Raw genomic sequence first — 23348 nt, forward strand, 5'->3', positions numbered from 1 at the left:
ACCAGCCAGCCATAACACAGCACAGAACAAGTGTCAGCTGCCCTGCAACCCCTAGAAGCAGAAAAGGCAGTCAAACCCAGGGAGTGAAGGACCCCATCATGCAGAGCTCGGGAAGACTGGAGTTTGAATAGATGAGCAGCCCTTAACATTATTTACCATGTGTTGCACTAAAACAAGGGAGAGCTGGCGCCAGGAGCAGTGGCACGTGACTCAGCAACTTAGCAAGGCCCTAAGCAACTTAGTGACACCCTGTCTCTAAAGGAAATATTTTTAAAAAGAGCCGGGGATGTGGCTCAGTGGTTAAACACCCCTGGGTTCAATCCCCAGGACCAAAAAATAAAATTCCCTGGTACCAAAAATAAATAAATAAATAAATAAATAAATAAATAAATAAATAAATAATAAAGTAAAATGTAGAGTGAGGGATGGTTGGGTTAGGTGTGTGGCTTCATGGTAGAGTGCTTGCCTAGAATGTTTGAGATCCTGGGTTGGATCCCCCCTGCTAAAAAAAAAAAAAAAAAAAAAAAGTAAAAAAAAAAATAGGGAGGGTGGAAAAGCAAGGTTGTTTCCTCTTGGCAGCAGAAGGAGCTCTTGCTTCCTGCCTCTTTCACTCCCTTCTCAGCAAGTTCTGGGAGAGCTACGTCCTGGGGTCCAGGAAAGGGCTGGGGGTTGATAGGGCATCAGTAAGTCCCAGCAACAGTCTAGAGGAAAAGGGAGGTTCCTCTGCATTTCCCTTTCCTGCAGGCCTGCTGGTTTTTCATGATGTCATCCATTCATCATTGTGAGCTGATTGGCCAGCCCGGGGCTTGGCCAGCTGCCCAAGGCCAGAAGGGAAGAGCGAGATCCCAGGACAAATGTGCAGCCGGCCCCTGAGCATGTGTAGAAATGTTGACATCAGTTCCACATAGAAAGACTTGGTGGAAATCAAAGAAGACAGTACAAGTCACAAGATCTTTTCCAACCTTCCCTTCCCTGAATGCCTGGGAAGAATTCAGGGGCCTCTTGCCTGTGGATGGGGAACCGAACCCTGGAGTAGGCCTGGGTGTAGAGGAGGGACTTCTCTGCCAGATGGTTCATTCTCCAGAGTTCAACCTGTTTCCTGACTCAGTGGTGTTTGAAAGCAACTTTGTCCAGGTATTCTTGGGTGACTCAGAGTAGTACTCCTTGATTAAAAGAAAAGAAAACCTGTTCCCAAGATGTGAGCAGGACAATCACTCCTGGAACTAGAGTGGAGTGAGAACTGAGGCAAAAGGAGAAGCTGGGGGCCTGGAATACAAGACCAGTCCCCCTGACCAGGGCTTCTCCTGTAGCCATGGACACCTGGGAAGAGTGGAGGACTTGAGATGTGAAGCTCCAACTTATGTCATCCTCCAGGCTTTTGCCCAAAGTCAGGTGGAGACGGAGGCAGGAAAAGGAGATGGTCTTTGAGGGTTCAGGACAGAAATGATGATGGGAGAAAGAATAGGAGCTGGGGACCCAGAAAGCCTGGGCTCAGATTCCAGTCCTCCGCTTTATCATGGGGGAGGTGTCACTTTGCACAAAACCTGCACATCCTTATTCCACTTGCTCTAACGTAAGAGGGTTGGACTGATCTGAAGATTAAATGTAGATGCAGCAAGCAAGGCACCTGGTGGAATAGGCACTTAAGGTGTCCCCTAGGGCCAGACAGAATCTTGAAAAACTAGACTGTGGAGCTGGAAGGGAAATTCCCAGCCAATAAAGGTGCAGGAGGTTAGAGAGCCCCTCCAAGGAGGGCCTGCAGGATGAGTTTCTCAGAGGAAAGGCAGGAAATAGACCAGGGTGGGATTCACGGAAATGTGATAGATGCCTAGGTTATAGTTCTTGTGGACAGTTGTTAATAGCAGGTCATTTAGACACTAGTATAAGCTTGTGGGGATTTTTGGGTGGTGTTTGTTCTTTTTTTTTTTTTTTTTTTAACCAATGTAAGTTAGAACACTTATTCTCAACAAGCCACGATATTGTGCCCCTTTACCCGGGGACATTTGGCAATGTCTGAAGACATTTTTGGTTCTCACAATTTGAGTGAGTGGTTGCTAGTAGCATCTGGGGGCAGAAGTCAAAAATTCTGATAAACAATCTACAATGCACAGTACAGCCTGTCTCTCAAACAAAGAATCATCTTAATAGTGCCGAGTTGAGAAACCCTGGGCTAAAACATACTGCTACTTCTGCCAAATACTCAGGCTGTGCCTGGGGGCTGCATTGCAGGTCAAAAGGGGCCGAAACTGGATAGACATCAACAAAGCCCCCAACACCGTGGCCCTTGGGGTGACCTCCTCTGTGCCGTGCCTGCCCCTTCCCAACGTCCTCCTCATGGCCAGAGTCAAATGGCATCCGGGGCAGAGCCAGACATGGAACAGACCATCTAAAGCTCCAAAGATTATCCTGAGGAGGTAAGCAATGCAGGTGGGAATGAGGGACAAGACAGTGACAAGGGGACCCAAGGTGGTGACTAAAGGTGGGGAGAAAGCAGACACAGTGGTGATGTGACCTTTTTTAGACAGCAATAACCCCAGATAGGTAGTAAAATGGAAGGGCGTGTGGGATAAGGGAGGGGTGGTGTGGACAGGAGGAGGGGCCAGTCTACAAGCCCACTCCCTTCTTGCTGCACTCATCCCCACCCCTGACTTCAGAGGAGCCCTCCCAGTCTGTGGCTAAGGAGCGAGAAGGCAGTGAGGTCTGACAGATGGAGTGCTGGTTGGGAGAGGCCAGTTCTTTCCAGTCCTTGATATACAAGTAGCTAGACTTAAAATTAGTTTGAAGCACAGGTCACCTACTGCATCTCAGTTTTCCCATCTATAAGATGTCTGGGACCGGGTCCCATTCAGAATTTAACATACGGTCACATCGTATTTGTCTGGAATAAAGCAGACGTTCTTGATGTTTAAACCTCTTGAGACAATTTGTAGTCTGCCTCATGAATCTCTAGATAGTCCCAGAGTTCCAAGAAACCCCTTCATTTCTCCATACTACTGCATGGCAGGCCTCTCTGCTATGTTATTGGTGTACCTATAGCAAGTACAACCAGGCCCAGATAACTAACATTAGACCCAAGGCCAAAACCTCGAACTTCAGCACCTTTGGGAAGAGTTATGGAGGCACTAAGGTCAATGAATGGACAAATTGGACACATGGACTTCTTCCTGTCAAGACAAAATTTGCAAAAACCCATAATCCCAGCCATCCCACTCCTAGGCTGTGTCTCAAGCTGGATCTAAAGAATATCAGCATGAAAATTATGGCAGGGAGGGTGGAGATTAAAATGCAGATTCCAGGGCCACGGTCCAGACCTAGAGAATCTGAATCCTTGGGGATATCTGCAGGCATCTGTGTTTTAAGTAAGCTCCTCTGTGTGTCTGGTCTCCACAAAGTTTGAGCAGCAGTATGTTAAGTGTTCTTTCTCCTACCCCTAAAAGCTTCCATCCACAAAGAGACACCCCTTGTTTTAGTGAAGATAGGGTCACATCAGAAGCAATGGGGTTGTCAGTGTCTTCCCCTGTGCCTTCAGGATTCTCCCATTGAAATTTGTGGAGCTCCAGGTCTGTGACCGCCTTCAACGCATCCTGCGGTTGAGAACAGTCACTGAGAAGATCTACTACCTAAAACTCCACCCTGACCATCCAAAGACTGTCTTCCACTTCTGGATCCGATTGATTCAAATTCTGCAGACGGGCCTGTCCATCACCACCAAAGACCCTAGGATTCTTGTCACTCACTGCCTGGTACCCAAGAATTGCTATAGCCCATCTGGAAACTCTAAGGTAAGGGAAGGGATCACTGTCACCAGCCTTCAGAGGCTGGGCTTAGACTAGTTGTTGGTGAGCATCCTGGGTAGGCAATTCCAGCTTTAGGCCTTTTACAGAGAGTTTTACTCAGTTACCATTTATAACCATAAAATTCACACACTATAAGTATACTGCATACTTTTTTATCCTGTTTTATTCAACAATTTTGGTAAATTTATAATTTTGAAATTGTTAATCGTCAACCCAATCCAGTTTTAGAACATTTCTATCACCTTAAAAAAGTCCCTGTTGCCCGTTTGCAGTCATTCCCCGTTTCAACACCTAGCTCTAGGGAACCACTGATCTGTTTTCAATCTCTGTAAAGTCATCTTTCTTAGGATTTTATATACATGGAATCCTAATATATAGTTTTTGTGTCTGACTTTCATTTATCACAGTTCATCCATATAACAACATGGAACCAGTTCTGGGGCAAAGTCACTAACTATCAGTAGTTAATTCGTTTTCATTGCTGAGTAGTATTCCATTTTGTTCATCCATTCATGAATTGATGGACATTTAGATTGCTCCAGTTTGGGGCTCTAATGAATTATGCTGCTTTGTACATTTGTGTACAGACTGTTGTATAGTCATGTTTTCATTTGTCTTCAGTAGATTCCAAATAATAACGTTGATGAGTTTTATGGAAAGTTTATGTTTAACTTTTTTTTTTTTTTGGTGGCACTTGGGATTGAACCCAGGACCTTTTGCATGTGAGGCAAGCACTCTATCAACTGAGCTATATCCCCAGCCCCTATGTTTGACTTTTAAAGAAACTAAAAACCTGTTTTACCAAAGTGACCATTTTACATTCCAACAATTTGTGAGGTTTTAAGTTTCTCCACATTCTAACACCAGCATTGTTCATCTTTTTGATTATAGTCAGTCTTGCAGATATGTGTTGGTTATAATTTGGATCTCCCTAGTGACTCAGAATGTTGAGCACCTTTTCCTAGGCTTTTTAGTTTTTCATACATCATCTTTGGTGAAATGTCTATTCAAATATTTCACCAATTTTTAAAGTGAGTTTCATCTTCCTACTGAGTGTGAGAATTCTTCAAATTCTACTCTGGATACAAATCCTTCATCAGATATATAATCTGCAGATATTTTCTCTCACTCTGTAACTTGTCTTTATTTTCTCTTCTTTTTCACTGTCTCATTCCTTCCTTCTTCCTTTCTTTTCCTTTTTCTTATCTTCAGTGCTAGGGATTGAACCCAGGGTCTTGCACTTGCATGCATCTACCACTGAGTCCTAGCCCTGGTTTCATGCTCTTTTTTAAAAAAATATTTTTAGTTGTAGATGGACACAATACCTTTATTGTATTTATTTATGTGGTGCTAAGGATCAAACCCAGTGCTTCACACCTGCTAGGCAAGTGCTCTACCACTGAGCCCCAGCTCCAGCCCTGGTTTCATGCTCTTAATGACATCTTTTGAAGAACGAAAATGTTTGATTCTGATCAAGTGCAGTTGGTCAACTTTTTGTGGATCAGGCTTTGGTTCTGTATCTAGCTCTTTATTCAACCTAAACCCACAAATCTTTTATCCTGTTTTCTTCTAGAAGTTTTGTAGATTCAGCTGGTACACTTAGGTTTGTGATCCATTTTGAATTAATATTTGTGTGTGGCATGAGGTAAGAGACTAAATTCTTTCTTCTTTTCATTATTTTGTTTGTTTTTGCATGTGGATATACAATTGGGGTCCCCATCATTTGTAGAAAAGATTATCATTTCTCCAGAATCACCTTGACATCATTGTAAAAAAATCAATTGATCCCAATAAAAAATGGGAAAGGAAAAAAAAGAAAACTCAATTGATCTTAAATTTAAGGATTTATTTCTGGATTCTCACTGATTCATACAAATCTACAAAAGTCATTTATGTTACCCAAATATTGCTACTTTAACCTGTAAAATAATACACTGATCTTATCTGCAAACAAGATAGATATATTTGCAATCTGGATTTATCCATTTATTTATGGCCTTATTGCAGCTGCTAGAACATTCAGTATGATGTTCAATAGAAGAAGCAAAGCAAGTGTCTTTGCTGTGTTCCCAGTCTTAGGGGAAATGCAGTTAGTCATTTGCTATTAAGTATGATGCTAGTTCTGGGATTTTTGTAAATGTTCTTTATCAATTTGAGGATGTTCCTTTAAAATGCTTCTCTGCATCTATGAAGACAATCATGATGTTTGTCCTTTATTCTGTCAACATATGCTATTACATTAATTGATTTTTTATGTTAAATCAACCATATATTCCTGCAAAAATAAATTGGTTTTCTAGCATTCTGATAAGTATTTAGAAGACTATGTTCCTGGGAGATGCTGAGTTATAGTTTTCTTGTGATATCTTTATGATACTCTGGCTTTGGGATCAAATTAATTCTAGCCTCAGTGAGTGAACTGGGAAGTGTTCTCTCCTCCTCTATTTTCTGGAAGATTTTGTGAAAAATCTTAAAGTGATTTTTTTTTTACTTCTTAAAATATTTGATAGATTTCACCAATAAAGCCCCCTGGGCCCTTTTGCCCCAGGTCTTTTCTGCTTATGAGCTATACCATACATCCCATGAAGACAGATTCTTATCTGTTATATCCTTATTGCCTTGCATTGTTGATTTTCAGTAGTGAATGAATCAATTAATATGGGGCAGCGTGTGCAGCTGAAGTACATTTGGTATATCATAATCAACAGGAAAGAAATTAATTTTAGACAGTTGTAAAAAAGCAACTTCATGTAGGATTTTCTTAGAGAAGTTATTTTTCTAAAACATTTATTTTTTAGTTGGACACAACACCTTTATTTTGTTTATTTTTATTTTTATGTTGTGCTGAGGATCAAACCCAGGGCCTCGTACATGCTAAGCAAGTACTCTACTGCTGAGCCACAACCCCAGCCAGAGAAATTTTTTTAATTCATTAAATTCTTAAAATAAATTTATGATCTCCTACATTTCATTATAAAACCAAGTAGCATTAACTTTATTAAAGTTTACATTGGTAGGCTATTCAATAAACTATGTTAAGGTATATTAATGGGAATAGGCTCTCTACTAAATTGTTATCAAGTATTCAATGAAGATATTAACTTTAGAGGCACAAAGTACATGGCTATAAACAGACATGGTCAGAATTGCCTCTATACATACAAGCTGCCCAATGGGAGAGATTGGATTCCAACTCTTGAGAGTTTTGACTATGATCCTGAGAAAATACACAGAGGTCCTAAGGCCTTAACCACCATTTTGGTTTTTGTTCATTCTTCATATAGTTAGTACAGAAGAAACCCCAAGCCTCCCACCCCAGTGAGAGCCTCCTGCAGCTGATGGCCAAGGGGGAGAGTGAGGCCCTCTCTCAGATCTTTGCCGACTTGCACCAGCGGAACCAGTTCAGGTACATGACTTAAATCAAGCAGACCATGATGTCCCTTCCTGCAGCCCAGATGATCTAGGCAGTGAGCTCCAGAAACCAAGTCCCTGGGTTAATGAGCCCATGGAGGTTCAATAAAGTACTGCCACACAGCGCAGCACCCGGTCTTTATCCTTGGCTTAGCCTTTTCCAGGTGCCCTTTACCTTTGTCCCCTTCTCCACAGAGCAAGCAAGGTAGGTTTGACTTCAAGGAGGAGTCTTGCACAAAATGAAAAGTAACTCTTCGACAAAGAAAATGGGGAAGGTAACGCAGGTGGAAAAATTAAACCTAATTTCGGATCCAATTCCTGGTCCTATACAGAAATACCCCAAACACCGATAAAAACACTTGTCAATCTATTGGGTTCATTTACCTGCTCACTTGGCTTCTGCTTGGACTTCATGGAGTTTCTGTGACTGTTTTCTAAATGTATAGTCTGTTCTGAAAAGGTCTATGGTACAAGCCTATCTTCTTGGCTTGAAGAAATATCCCTCTATGTACAGATGACTTCACATTGAATTTTATGTATTAAGAAAGATAGGAGTTGAAAACACTGAGACCAGAAGGTACCATGACCAGTAAGCAAGTGGGGCTCTAGGTCCCAGTGAATGTCATTGTGGCTTAAAAGAACAGAAGCTGGATGTGGTGGTGTACACCTGTAATCCCAGCGGCTTGGGAGGCGAGGCAAGAGGATCACGAGTTCAAAGCCAACCTCAGCAAAAGCAAGGTGCTAAGCAACTCAGTGAGACTGTCACTAAATAAAATACTGCCCCTCCCCCCCCCAAAAAAAATAGGACTGGAGATGTAGATCAGTGGTCGAGTGCCCCTGAGTTCAATCCCTGGTAACCACTCTACAAAAAAGAAAAAAAAAAAAGAACAGAAATAGATGAGTAAATATCACCAGGAGAAAAATGAATTGCCACAAAGAGATTTTTGGCACAATAGGAACCAGGTAGACCAGAAGCTCAGAGGCAGAGCAAATCACCATTTTTTTTTTTTTTTCTGAGTGATGGTAGCAAACTAAGAACCAGTTCAGCTCAATGGAAGCAATCTCTTATAGTGATGAAAAGCTCATATAGATCTGGGCCCATGTCCCTGCTCCAAGAGTACCTGTGAGCATACTGTGTAACTTTTCTGGGCCTCAGTTTTCAGATCTGTAAAATGAAAATAATGCCAACCGCAGCCAAATATTGTCAGGATTAAATGAGCTTATACTACATCACGTGCTTAGCATACTTCTGTGAAGGTTTGGAGGTGGATATAAGTAAGCTGTCAGTAATTATTAATGTGTATTATGAGCTCTAACTTGGGTTGGAGGTAGAAAAGTATTAACACAAAAAGTCTTAACAGTTTTCCAGTGCTAAAGAACATATACCAGGCATCATTACTGTTTGTATCATACAGAGATCTCTAAGAAATTTCTGAATAAGATGTCACATTGCTGAGCTAAAGAGTGCTAGATTCTAATAAAACAAGATATTTCAAAAGGACAGTTTTGACTGTCTCCAATTATTAAATCACTGATTTTTAATTACTACCTAAAAGACATTTTCTGCTCATATCTCATTGGCCACAACTCAGTCCCATGGCCACACTCAAGGGAGTCTGGGAAATGTATTTTGTTCTAGTAGCAAGCCTGAAAAAAATTAGGTGCTCTGCTGCATTATTGGTATTATTTTCACTTTAGAGAACTGAAAACTGAGGCCCATTATGCTCACAGGTACACTTGGAGCGGGGACTTGGGCTCAGATCTATATGAGCTCTTCATCACTATAAGAGATTGCTTCACTGAACTGGACTGAGTTACGAGGGGCCTACTGGAAATCTCGGACCTAGACAGCTTTTGATGTTTCTGGAAGGTCACAGGAGACTAAATCCTGAAGGGAGGTATAGTCAGTAACAATATAAAGGGTGGAAGCTGCAGTGGCACAGGCCTGTAATCCAGTGGCTCAGGAGGCTGAGGCATGAGGATCGTGAGTTCAAAGCCAGTCTTGGCAATTTAGTAAGGCCCTAAGCAACTCAGGGGGTTGGGGATGTGGCCCAGTGGCTAAGCACCCCTGGATTCAATCCAGGTACCAAAAAAAAGAGAGAAAGAGTGGAAAAGGAACAAATGGGTGCAAGTGAATGAAAGAGGAAGAAGCTTGGTGAGTTTAGGGAAAGGGTAGGAAGGCCAGTGGGGAAGAAGAGCAGATGGCAGTGGAAGAGAATAAGCAAAAGTGGGCAGGGGCTCAGCCAGGCAGGGCCTAGGAAGCCACAAGAAGGAATTTAGACTTTAAATGTAGTGGGAGCCTTAGCAGCATTTTAAATAGTCAAATGTCGTGATCCAATTTACATTTTGAAAAGGTCATGCTAGCTGCTGCTCTGACAGTTGATTTGAAGGGAGGGAGAAGAGACTTGAAGAGATCAGCTATGAAGCCATGGCAACCTAGTCTGTCCCAGCACACACAAAATGGGTCAGAGGGGTGCAAGAAAATGGGAGGCAGGGTGGGTTTTGCTTCACTTTATGTCAGTACTTTGTATGGACATTTGGTTGCTTCAGTTTACCAGCAGAAACCCTTGAGTGGTGATTTTTCTCCTCATTCAGGCAGGTTCCAGTCTGGTTGCAATTAGTATCAGTTTGTGCACATTGGCAACAACATGCAGTGTCACAGTAAATAAAATAAATGGCTGAGACACGGGACCCAACAAATGGAGTCCCAGTCCCTTCTCCTCAGCAGAATCAGTAGCATGGGCTCTGCTTCTTGCCTCCCCCATCTCACCTCCCTCTTCCTTTTTTTTTTTCTTCTGGAAATTTAATATGCATTGCACCCACCTAACGTAGCCACAGCTGGTCTTTTTCATATTTACATCTCTCTAAAGCTTCTGCATCAGGAAAAATCTAACTAGAAATAAGTTTGAAATACGAGTTTGATGTTCTATTCTTTTTACTTTCAACCTTCATTTCCTTGACCTTGAAATGACTGGAGTTCCAGGAGCTGCAAAAAGATGAAGATCCACAAGATCTGCACAGGTAAGAGAGGGCCAAGGCACTGTGCCTGGGAGAACTGCCCCCACGGCAGGCATAGGAGTCAGATCCTCTGCTGCTCCCTCTCCTGACCTTCTCTGTGCCATGGGGACTGCCATCATCTTTCCCTGCCACAGCAGAATTCCTCTGGGCAATTTGGCTACTATAGTCAATTTGGCACCAAGTTCTAACAACGGTTTGAAATATTTCTTATATTCTTTACTTCATTTCCAGGACCCATAGACCTTATCTTCACTCAGTCCTTCCCCCAAAGACTGCAGTAATTTCCCACTAGTTCATTCAGTCATTTTTTTTATTCAAAAGCATGTACTGAGTGTTTTATAAGTGCCACTCATTGTTGATAGGCTTTGGGGTCACTGTGTAGAAAAACACAGTGGCCCTTTCAAGGACTTTATCCTGGAATGGAGTCAGATGGGTAAATACCAAAATTACAAACCTCTCCTGCCAAAGGAGCACAAAGAAGGAGGTTTCTCATGCCCCCCAGGACTCTGGCCCCGGGAGGCACGGGGTCTGAGCCGAGTCATGGGGGATGATGAATTCCTGTGAGCTGGCTGAGCGGATGAGAGAAGGCATTCCGGGAAGAAGAGGCCATCTGTGTGGGCGGTCTTGACACATTCTGGAAGCAGTAGTTGATTGTCTTATTTCCCGGTTCTAGTTTATCCCCAATTCACTTGCAGCCCTGCATAAACTTTCCCCATCCTACCTGTCTCTCACCTCCTCTGCCTCCTCATCACCCACCTCCAGCCCACAGCTTCTGCAGCCAAACCTCAGCTATTCTTTCCCATAGCTCATTCATCCCCTCTCTGTTCCCCTCCCTCAAGGCTCACTTTAAATCCTACCTGTCCTAAACCCTATGTTCGCACCACCTTCCTGCCCAAACTTATCTGTCCTTGTCATAAACTCTCAACATTATTCTCTAGTTGTTTTGTAGGCTTATTTCTTCAACAAATACTAAACTGTATTCCTGTCTCTGAATTATGCACACCAACAAGCACAGGCTGGGGACGCAATAGGAGTTCAATAAATACCCATATACCATACTACTAACAAGTTATTCTCCATATTGGCTCAGGAGACAGACAGAACATCATGTTCTATTTCGGAATTTAGAGGAGGTTGCTCTTAAGGGAGCTCTACTAACATTTGTCCAAACCAGGCCTACACACTGGTGGTATAAATGGGTAAAAGTCTGGGGACATTAATAGAAGAAGTAGTTGACTTTTCTCTAACTCAGTTATAATCAAAATACTGTTGAGAGGCTGGGGTTATGGCTCAGTGGTGGAGTGATTGCCTAGCATGTGTGAGGCTCTGGGTTCAATTCCCAGCACCTCATATAAATGAAATAAAAACAAAGGTCCATCAACAGCCAAATATATATACATAAACAAACTGTTGTCAGCAGAACCTTAGTTTCAACCTTGAAGAGACAATAGGGAGTGGTGGAGACAGTGGCAACAAAACAAAAAAAGGGGAAGGTTTCAATTGATTGTGGGTGTGCTAGAACACAGGTCTGCTAATGCCACATACTTTAAGTTTTTGAAAGACTTAAATATGGATTTAAAAAAAAATGGCATGTCCCTCCTCCATTAAAAAAATTAAAGCATAGTGTAGGGTAACATCTAGTGGGCAAACATAACATAGCCACAGACCACATTCAGCCAGCTCACAGCCCCTGTCCTGAATGGCGAGCAGAGCTGCTGCTGCCTCTCATTTCCTCCCAGTCTGACTGCTTTCTCCTGTTCTGTGACATTCGATTTTTACACATGCATTCAAACATAAACACACACAGGTACGTACATACTTAAACATAACCCACAAAGTTAGGGTGGAAAAAACAGAAACAGAGAATATTTCTAATTTATTTCTGGGACTGAAGAGAACAGCTAGAATTTCAAGGTCACAGAATATCTGATGTCATGGGGGCCAGATGTTTGAAGATGCTCCTAGGCTGATTTCAATGAACCATCCTGGGATGTCCCCTGGACCTCTTTTCTCACTGGACCAGGTAGTGGAAAGACACTTTGAAAGGGCAGTTATACTCCAGCCTGTGGAACTTTTGGATAAAAAGAGAGAGTTGGAAAAAACCAGAGGCCCAAAGCTTATCTGCATAGCTAACCTTTTAGCTCTCCATCAGTGGGTGGCATGGCCTGAGACTGCAGTGTTTTCCAAAATTTAAAGCACAAACAGACCATGTAAGTCTTGTTAAAGTGCAGATTCTAATTCATTAGGTCTGGGGGCTGGAGAATAGTACATTTGAAACATGCTCCCAGGTGATGCCAAGGTTTCAGCCCTAACCAGGGCTAAGGAGACCAAGAACAGTTTCTGGCTTTGATCTGAGTTCAAGGCCATTGCCAATTCAGCTTGCCAATCTCCTGGGAGAAATGTACTCAGTTAACTTGTCCGAGCCACAGTGGGTCCCTCCTTTCAATGGGGCTGTCTTGCACACATGGTGTGATGGGAAAAATGTGAGCTCTGGAGCCAGGCTGCCTGGCTTTGAATTCTGACTCTGTCACCTCATAATGTGACCATTGTTAAATTACTCAACCTCTCTGGACCTTACATTTCTTCTCCATAAAATGGGGATTATGGCAGCACGGCCCTCACCAAGTTGTCATGAGGCTTAAATGAGGAAGAATGTGTGTAATTGTCTGGAACAGTGCCTGGCGCATAAGTAGTCCACCCCACCCCAATGACTGGCTGTAAGCTGTAAGAGTGCTCTGTAAACCAGAGTGCAAATGCTTTTCTTTTCTTAACCTAGAGAAATATACTGCCCGGGAAGACAGCATCCCTTGTACCCGTGACCTCAGTTGGAGGGAATCGTTCACTTGTGGAGAGTGGGAAAGAGAGAACCCCTCTGGGCCGCAGCCACTGTCACTCCTCAGCACTCTGGCGGCTTCCACCTGGCCACAGCTGGCCCCATCCATAGGTATGGTGATGGGGTTGGTCTGGGGGGGTCTTCATGGGACAGCACTGGTGCTCAGCCTCAGGACTGGGTCCAGTGCTGAGGGTGATTTCAGAACACGTAGTGAGGTGGGGGTGAGGGGCGTGGTTGAGATGACCCCTGCTCTCTTCTCTCCTGCTGCATACCTCCCTGCCTCCAATGGGGCCGAGCAAACCTCTGCAGTGTGGCTCCTCCAGAGCTCCCAGAGTTCTCACAAGTGACTGGAGACAAAGACATGTGTAGAATGATGCTGGGGCTCCGTCTCCTTGCTCTGTGGAGAGGTGTAAGGGCTTCCTCGGGGAGTTATTAACCACCCTTCCCTCCAGCCAGTCTCTTTTCCTACAGCTCTTGGCACTTGGTTTTCTTTTTCTTTTTCCCAGTAATGGGGATTCTACCCAGGGCCTTGAACATGCTAGGCAAGTGCTCTATCACTGAGCTACACCCCCAGCCCTTTTAACATTTTGAGATGGGGTCTTGTTAAGGCTGGCCTTGAACTTGCAAAACCCTCCTGCTTCAACCTCCTGAGGAGCTAGGATTAGAGCCCTGCTCCACCCCACATCACTTGGTAGTCTCTGTACTGCCAGGGTTGGGGTACAGAGAGGGAGGCCTGGGTCGGGCAAACTTCCCTGAGGTCCCACCTTTTTCTCTTTTGCTCCAAGACTCCCCCATCCATCCTTCATTCATTTAATAAGAATCTGTGAAGGCTCTCCTATGTGGTCTGACAGAGACAGAGCATAGAGAAGGTGGGGTGATTTGTTTTCTAAAGTAAAAAAAATCAATAATTCACCCCCTCCCCAACTAGGGCTTTGAACCCAGGGGAACTCTACCATTGAGCTACATTCCCAGCTCTTTTCTTTTTTTTTTTTCCTTTAATTTTTATTTTTGGTATGGTGATTGAACCCAGGGGTACTAACCACTGAGCCATATCCTCCCCAGCCATTTTTTTATGTTATTTAGAAACAGGATTTTGCTAGGTTGCTGAGGCTGGCTTTGAACTCACTATTCTCCTGCCTCAGACTCCCAAACCACTGGAATCACAGACCTGGCTCATTTTTTATTTTGAGACAATGTCTCGCTAAATTGCTGAGGCTGGCCTCAAACTTTCCATCCTTCTGTCTCAGTCTCCCAAGTAGCTGGGATTACAGGTGCATGCTACAATACTCGGCATGAACCACTAATGCTTACAAGAGACCATTAATAAGTTTAAAAAATTAACCTGGGTACAGTAGTCCCCCTCTTCTTTATCCGCAGCTTTGCTTTCTGAGGTTTCAGTTACCTAGACAACTTCAATCTAATAAATATTAAATTGAAAATTCCACATTTTGAGAGAGAGAGAATGAACTACATTCTACATTTGCATAATTTTTGTTATGTTATAATTTTTCTTTTTAATGATAGTTATTATTAATATCTTACCATGCCTAACCTGTAAATTAAGCTTCATTACAGATATATACCTACAGGTAAAACAGAATATTTGCAGGTTTTGGTACTATCTGCCATTTCAGGCATCCTTGCCCCACAAATATAAGGGGAGACTATTGTCTCTATGTGCCTATAAAAGAACTTTCTGAGTGATTTATATGCTATCAAACACTTTTCTCTCTTACACTCACAGGAAACTCTATCTGACTTACACGGGGGCAAGTCTGTGCAACCCTAACCAACACTGCTGGGCAGCATTCAGCTCCATCCAGGGACTCTAACTGGACAGAGGGGAAGAGAAAGCAGCAACTAAGAGAAAACTACGGTCATCATCATCATGTGGTGACAGCAGAGCCTTTCCTCATTCCAGCTGTGCTTACCTCTGCATCCTCAGTACCACACACAAGCACAGCCCAATCCCATCCCAAGGGCCGTGAGTGGGCACAGAAAGACCTGCACTCCGAATGGCTGGAGCCAAGAGATGGAGAAGCAATGTGAGGATCAGAAGCAGAGGGGAGGCTGAAGAGAGCCAAGTGGAGATGAAGAGAGAGGTGGCAGGAGGGAGTCAAAGAAGATAAGAGATACAAAGAGAAGAGGTAACAGAAGGAAGCAGAAGAGACTTGGGAGAAGAGATGAAGAGGACAAGAGAAGAAGTACATCACTGAGAGATGCCTCACTAAGCTTCTATTTATCTAATTTAAAACTTGAAAGTAAAGCCATAAACCAAAAAAAAAAAAAAAAGTGTGTGTTTTCTTCTCTGTTCAGATCACTTGAACAGTGCAAGGGACTCTCCTTCAAATTCCCCTTTCACCAGTTTTGCTTTATGGTCCTTCTCTTCTGATTCAAGCTATATACCTGCTTCCTTAGCCTGTTCTTAACCTGGCCTTGCTAGCACAGCCCTGGTGTGTCAGACTTGGGTTTGAGGTTGAGGAATGCTTCCTACAGAAGGTTGTAAGATGTGTGTAAAGTAGAGTGAATTGCTCTTTGGTTTTCAAACTTCCTAGGTTTGCTGTTGTGTCAGTCCTTCAAACACTGGCTAATTTCTTTTGTGTATGACATTCCCTTGAATTGCTGACATACTGTGCTAGTGCTTATTAAATTAATGATTCCAAAGAGAGATGATGACAGACTCAAAGTACATGTTCACAAGTTATAGATCAAGAGGGCTTCTAAAAAGTGTCCTGTCCGATGGCTCATGGACTGGTCTCTTTTTATTTGTGCAATATTTTGCATTCAATAAAGTCCAGACTATGAGGATTGCAGAACAGCCAACTAACTTCCAATTGGAAGGTTTCTTGGATGTTTTTGCTCTGGTTTAAGATATTCCAAAAGGGTCTTTGTCTTCATCAAATGGGGCTTTCGACTGAAATGGTTGGAGAACTTAAAAAAAAATAAGCTCTTGAATCACTGTACTCCCAAGGACGAATTACATCCTAACTATTGGTGATTTCAATGTCCACATAGATGACCCTTCCATACTCTGGTCGCCATTCTGTGAGCTTCTATCCTCCACCCTTCTCAGCCACTGACTCCTCTGATTTCAACTAGATTTTTCCATTAAAACCTGCATCCTACCCTATTACTCCTACTGTCCCACTATGCCACCTCCTGTCTTTTCCTCTGAGTTTGAGTCTCATTCAACCCCACCAATCCTACAACCTGTCGCTCCTACCAGGCATCTCAACAAGTCCAAACTAATCTTTCAATGTTATCACACAAAACTTACTCTCCCCAAATATTCCCCCATCTAGTAAATGGCAGCTTCATTTTTCTAGTTGCCCAAAACCTTTCAGTTTATCTTTGACTTTTCTTTCTCTCCCTCTTCACCCCATTTCTAACCCATCAGGAAATCCTTTCAAAATCTATTCAGAATCTGACCCCTCTCATTACTTTCACTGAATCACCTGGACAAAACTTCCACCATCACTCACCTGCACTATCAAAAAAAAAAAAATAATCTTCCTCAATGCCCTCCCTGCTTCTAACCTTACCCTTTCCAGTCTACTGTAATTCTATTGAAATCTTAGATCATGTCCCTTCTCTACTCAAAACGATGTCTTCCCACCTATATTAGCAGAATGCTGGCTCCATAAGAGATAAACCCCCATACATAAATGGCATAAACCAACTAATTTTTACTTCTTACCCACAAAAAGTCCAAAAAGATTGCTTCCGGTCAATGAGTGGCTCTTTAATAGGAACTTGGATTCCTTCCATCCTGTGGTTTAAAGGGTTTATAGAAAGAGGACTTAGAAAACTGTACATGGCTCACTGATGGCCAGTAGTGGAAGGTAGTGTACATCAGTTCTGTCAACCTTCCTTGGTCAGAGATCAGTCATTTGACCACCAGGTAAAGGAGCCTGGAAATGTGGTCAAGTAAGATTCACAGGATGACAAGAAAAGAATTTGGTAAATAGCCAGGATCTGCCACACCATCTCAGATTGAGGCCCTAAGTGTGGCTCTCTCCCCCTCCCCCCAATCCCTGCTACCTGGCTGACCTCATACCCTCCTCCTACTGCCCTCCAGCTGCCTGGCTTCCGGCTGCTCCTCAAATATGCTCCCAGCTCCACGCCTTTGCCTTTGCTGTTCACCTTTCTCAGAATGTTCTTAACCACCATCAGATGTTCACTCAGGTGTTACTCCTGAGCCCTCCCTGGCTGTCCTTTCTAAGATGGCAACACCACTCCCAATAGTCCCAACACTCCTCACTCTCCCTCTCTGCTTCATTTCTGCCTTAGCACTCATCACCACCTCTTATCTATTTTTCTTTTTAAATGTTTTTAAGGTACTGGGGATTAAACAAGTGGTACTCTACCACAGAACACATCAACAGCCCTGTATATTTTGTTTTTTAATTTTGAGGCAGGGTCTGCTAAGTTGCCCAGGCTGGCTTCAAACTTGCAATTCTCTTGCCTTACACTTTCAGTCGCTGGGATTATAGGCATGTGCCACCACTCTTGAATTCTTTTTATATCTTGTTCAGTATCTGTTTCACCTGCCCCTACAGACCAGAATATTAGCACCATGACAGAGTTTAATCCATTTTGTTCACTGCTATATTGTCAGTGTGTGGAACAGTGTCTGACACTAGGAAACACTCAATACATCCATTTGAGGAGTGCGGGTTCAATAACAGCACATGAACAGAGCTAGGTTGCTTGGCGGGGAACATCACCTTTCTGCAATCAACATCATGCCTTTTGCAGCAGTCCTTCGATGCTGTGCCCAGAGAAGGAATCCAGGGCTACAGGAGTACAAGAGAATAAGCAGCACTATATAGCAAAATGTGACAGCGCAATTGATGGCGACGTTTCTTTTGTGTATCATCTCACCGGTCCTCAAACCCTGCTACCTACTTTCTAACTCTGAGGCTCCCATGATGCCTAATCTGCTTCATTCTCCTCAGAATGCTCATCTGTTCTTTTGGCTCCATCAGCCCAGTTCTCCACCTTAAGTATCTCTTCCAGCCTATGGGCTCTTTCTTTTTAGATGTTCTTTCATAACCTAGACTCACCATGTCTTGGAATTCACTCATTTCCCTCTACCTCCATGTGTCTAGCTCATTCTCCCCATCTCCATGATTAAAACTTTTAATTTTTGAGTCCCTTCTTCATTTCTTTCATCCAAGTGATCACTAAATCCAGGACATGTTATTTCTATCTTTAATTTTTTTGTTTTTAATTGATAAATACAAATTGTATTTAAAATCTCTCTGGCATTGCCAGGTACAGTGACGCATGCCTCTGATCCCAGCTACTGGGGAGGCTGAGGCAGGAGGCTGATCATGAGTTCAAAGTCAGCCTCAGAGAGATCCAACATGGCGGCGGGCGCGGAGAGATCAAATCTCTGACCTCTTCAGCTGTGTGGGCATAGGGAGTCGTAAACTGTCTAAATGCTATCTGCTCAGGATCACTAGGCAATGCGGATCACTAGGCAATGCAGAGCTGACGTGGATCTGGGGCGAACAGTCCGGGCCTCTCAGAACACACACCGAGCCGGGATCGGCTGCATTCAAGCTCTCGTTCACCTGCTTCTCACAGCCAAACCGCTATGACTCAGCACTAACGATCCCGCCGAAACAACTGGTCAGCCTTTCTGATCCTACAATGTAAATGACAACCGAGCCTTCATAGGCAGTGGCCACAGGATTGAAACGGGGCTAGACACATGGAGGTAGAGGGTGTGTAATCCCCTAGCCTTCCCTCTCCACACAGTGGGGGAAACCTTAAGGGCCCCTCCCCCTCCCAGCTCTCCCGGTGAGCGCGTTAGCCAGAACGAGGGAATCAGGAGTGGCGCGGGACTCGCGGCACAGAACTCCCAGCTACCGCTCCCACCAGTGCTGACAACTGAGGTCCCTTGCACCAGCTACCGGGGGCGTGGCTACTGGAGGGCAAGCAAATTCCCTGGGGGTTCTCAGCCCCAAGCTCTACAAACTTAGGGTCTGAGGGAGGCAAACAGGGAGAGTGTGCAGGAGTTCATGAAAACAGAGCTCCAAGGAGCAGCAGACCTGGCGTGTAGCCAGTATCGTGGTGAGCGTCACCAGTGAGCGGGGCCTGGCTTGAGGAAAAGGGGAAGTGTCTAGACACAAGAGAAGGCCCTAGGCACCCAGGATTGGAGACCCGCCCAGTCTGGGAGGAAGAGCTGCTGCACAGTGATTGGTTCCCGCCTATTGAGAGGAGAAGCATGGCCCAGTGGGCACAGCTCCACCTACTGGAAGAGAAGTTAATCAAACTCTAAGACTGCATTTATTAATTTTTGTTAATTTGGGTTTTTTTTCATTTTCATTTTTTTTTTGTTGTTTTGTAAATATTTTTTTTAATTTTTAAAAAATTTTTTAAAATTTTTTTATTATTTTATTTTATTATTTTTTTAATTTTAATTTTCTTTTTTTATTATTATTTATCTTTTCATTTCTTGTCAATTCTCTTATTCCCCCTTCCTTGAATTATATCTGCTTACTCTCATTCTCTTTAATGACTTTTTCCCTTCCCTTCTAATACCCTTTCTCCCAAGCATCAAATAAATTTATAGGAGTAAACAGTAACTCAGCAGTCAAACAGAACAAGAAGTAACATGAGCAGCATGAAAAAGCAAGGAAGAAAAGGAGTACAAACAATGCAGGACAGCCTAAATATTCAGGAGGACCTACAGCCATCAGAAAAATGGTCATATAAGGAACTCAAGGAATACCTTAGACAGATGGAATGGAACCTTAAAGAAGATATGAGACAGCAAATTCAAACAGTGAAAGAATACATTGAAAATGAATTACATAAACAGATAAAAGAAGAAGTTAAGCATCTTTATCAGGAGATAGAGATTATTAAAAAAATCAAACAATAATTCTAGAAATGAAAGAAACTATAAACCAAATTAAAAACTCAAATGAGAGTATCACTAACAGAGTGGAGCAAGTAGAAGCCAGAACGTCAGATAATGAAGACAAAATATTTCATCTTGAAAAGAGTCTAGCCAACTCAGAAAGTCTGGTTAAAAATCATGAGAAAAACATCCAAGAGATATGAGATAACATAAACAAAACAAATTTAAGAGTCATCGGGATAGAAGAAGGCACAGAGATTCAAACCAAGGGAATGAGTAACCTGCTGAATGAAATAATTACAGAAAACTTTCCAGAAATAAAAAAGGAAACGAATATACAAATTGTAGATGCATACAGGACACCGAGCACACAAAATCACAGTAGACCAACGCCAAGACACATTGTTATGAAGATATCCAATATACAAAACAAAGAGAAAATATTAAAAGCTACAAGAGAAAGGAGGCAGATTACATTCAGGGGTAAACCAATAAGGTTAACAACGGATTTTTCATCACAGACGCTGAAAGCAAGAAGATCCTGGAACAACGTATTTCAAACACTGAAAGACAATGGATGCCAACCAAGAATTCTGTATCCAGCAAAATTAAGCTTCAGGTACGACAACGAAATAAAAATCTTTCATGATAAACAAAAGCTAAAAGAATTTGCAGCCAGAAAACCAGCATTGCAAAGCGTCTTGAGCAAAACATTACACGAGGAAGAAATGAAAAACAATAACCAAAACCATCAGTGGGAAGTGCCTCGGTAAAGACAGAGGACGGGGGGAAGCTAATCATGGAGAAACAAACTAAATTAGAAAAAAAAAAGATAAATAATCAAACATGGCAGGAAGTATAAACCATATATCAATAGTAACTCTAAACGTTAATGGCTTAAACTCTCTAACAAAGCAACATAGACTGGTAACATGGATTAAAAAAACAAATCCAACAATATGCTGCCTCCAGGAGATACATCTGATTGGAAAAGACATACACAGGCTCAAGGTGAAAGGTTGGGAAAAAATATACCATGCACATGGTCCTCGTAAGCAAGCAGGGGTGGCCATCCTCATATCGAATAAAATCGACTTCAAGACTAAGTTAATCAAAAGGGATAAGGAAGGACATTATATACTGTTAAAAGGAACCATTCACCAACAAGACATAACAATTATCAATATTTATGCACCAAATAATGGTGCTGCGACGTTCATAAAACAAATTATCCTCAAGTTCAAAAATCAAATAGACCACAACACAATAATTATGGGTGACTTCAACACACCTCTCTCACCATTGGACAGATCCTCCAAACAAAAGTTGAATAAAGAAATTATAGAACTCAATATCACAATCAATAACCTAGACTTAACTGACATATACAGAATATATCAACCATCATCAAGTGGATATACTTTTTTCTCACCAGCACATGGATCCTTCTCAAAAATAGACTATATATTATGCCATAGGGCAACCCTCAGTAAATATAAAGGGGTGGAGATAATACCATGCATTTTATCTGATCATAATGGAATGAAACTGGAAATCAATGATAAAAGAAGAAAGGAAAAATCCTACATCACATGGAAAATGAACAATATGTTATGAATGATCAATGGTTTACAGAAGACATAAAGGAGGAAATCAAAAAATTCTTAGAGATAAATGAAAATACAGACACAACATGTCGGAATCTATGGGACACAATGAAAGCAGTTTTAAGAGGGAAATTCATTGCCTGGAGGTCATTCCTCAAAAAAAGGAAAAACCAACAAATAAATGAGCTCACACTTCATCTCAAAGCCCTAGAAAAGGAAGAGCAAAACAACAGCAAATGTAGCAGAAGGCAAGAAATAATTAAAATCAGAGTGGAAATCAACGAAATTGAAACAAAAGAAACTATTGAAAAAATTAACAAAACTAAAAGTTGGTTCTTCGAAAAAATAAATAAGATTGTCAGACCCTTAGCCATGCTAACGAAGAGAAGAAGAGAGAGAACTCAAATTACTAACATACGGGATGAAAAAGGCAATATCACAACAGATGCTACAAAAATACAGAAGACAATTAGAAATTATTTTGAAAACCTATATTCCAATAAAATAGAAGATAGTGAAGACATCGATAAATTTCTTAAATCGTATGATTTGCCCACACTGAGTCAGGAGGATACACACAATTTGAACACACCAATATCAATGGATGAAATAGAAGAAGCAATCAAAAGACTACCAACCAAGAAAAGCCCAGGACTGGATGGGTATACAGCAGAGTTTTAAAAAACCTTTAAAAAAGAATTAATACCAATACTTTTCAAGTTATTTCAGGAAATAGAAAAAGAGGGAGCTCTTCCAAATTCATTCTATGAGGCCAACATCACCCTGATTCCGAAACCAGACAAAGACACCTCAAAGAAAGAAAACTACAGGCCAATATCTCTGATGAACCTAGATGCAAAAATCCTCAATAAAATTCTGGCGAATTGGATACAAAGGCACATCAAAAAAATTGTGCACCATGATCAAGTGGGATTCATCCCTGGGATGCAAGGATGGTTCAATATACGGAAACCAATAAATGTTATTCACCACATCAATAGACTCAAAGATAAGAACCATATGATCATCTCGATAGATGCAGAAAAAGCATTCGACAAAGTACAGCATCCCTTTATGTTCAAGACATTAGAAAAACTAGGGATAACAGGAACTTACCTCGACATTGTAAAAGCTATCTATGCTAAGCCTCAGGCTAGCATCATTCTGAATGGAGAAAAATTGAAGGCATTCCCTCTAAAATCTGTAACAAGACAGGGATGCCCTCTATCACCACTTCTATTCAATATAGTTCTCGAAACACTGGCCAGAGCAATTAGACAGACGAAAGAAATTAAAGGCATAAAAATAGGAAAAGAAGAACTTAAATTATCACTATTTGCGGACAACATGATTCTATGCCTAGAAGACCCAAAAGGGTCTACAAAGAAACTACTAGAACTAATAAATGAATTCAGCAAAGTGGCAGGATATAAAATCAACACGCATAAATCAAAGGCATTTCTGTATATCAGCGACAAAACTTCTGAAACAGAAATGAGGAAAAACACTCCATTCACAATATCCTCAAAAAAAAAAAAATACTTGGGAATCAACCTAACAAAAGAGGTGAAAGATTTATACAATGAAAACTACAGAACCCTAAAGAGAGAAGTAGAAGAAGATCTTAGAAGATGGAAAAATATACCCTGTTCATGGATAGGCAGAACTAACATCATCAAAATGCCGATATTACCAAAATTTCTCTATAGGTTTAATGCAATGCCAATCAAAATCCCAACGGCATTTCTTGTAGAAATAGATAAAGCAATCATGAAATTCATATGGAAAAATAAAAGACCCAGAATAGC

General features: G+C 42.0%; 1 protein-coding gene across 1 annotated transcript; it reads left to right on the top strand.

Annotated features, from left to right (window-relative positions):
• The first annotated feature begins 885 nt into the window (after window positions 1-885).
• Window positions 886-14817, top strand: Garin1b (golgi associated RAB2 interactor 1B). The gene is made up of 7 exons (XM_026411663.2): window positions 886-1134; window positions 2230-2414; window positions 3530-3782; window positions 7082-7203; window positions 10192-10229; window positions 13003-13170; window positions 14804-14817. Exons 1-7 carry the CDS (start codon window positions 886-888, stop codon window positions 14815-14817), a joined length of 1029 nt encoding a protein of 342 aa, XP_026267448.2.
• The last annotated feature ends 8531 nt before the right edge of the window (window positions 14818-23348 follow it).

Source organism: Urocitellus parryii, chromosome 3, assembly GCF_045843805.1.
Source record: "Urocitellus parryii isolate mUroPar1 chromosome 3, mUroPar1.hap1, whole genome shotgun sequence".
Taxonomy (NCBI): Eukaryota; Metazoa; Chordata; class Mammalia; order Rodentia; family Sciuridae; genus Urocitellus; species Urocitellus parryii.

Coding starts and splice junctions, on each gene's coding strand:
- Garin1b (XM_026411663.2), top strand. CDS start 886: ATGTTGACATCAGTTCCACATAGAAAGACTTGGTGGAAATCAAAGAAG. Junction 3,783..7,081: donor GCCCATCTGGAAACTCTAAG/GTAAGGGAAGGG, acceptor TTCTTCATATAG/TTAGTACAGAAGAAACCCCA. Junction 10,230..13,002: donor GATCCACAAGATCTGCACAG/GTAAGAGAGGGC, acceptor TTCTTAACCTAG/AGAAATATACTGCCCGGGAA.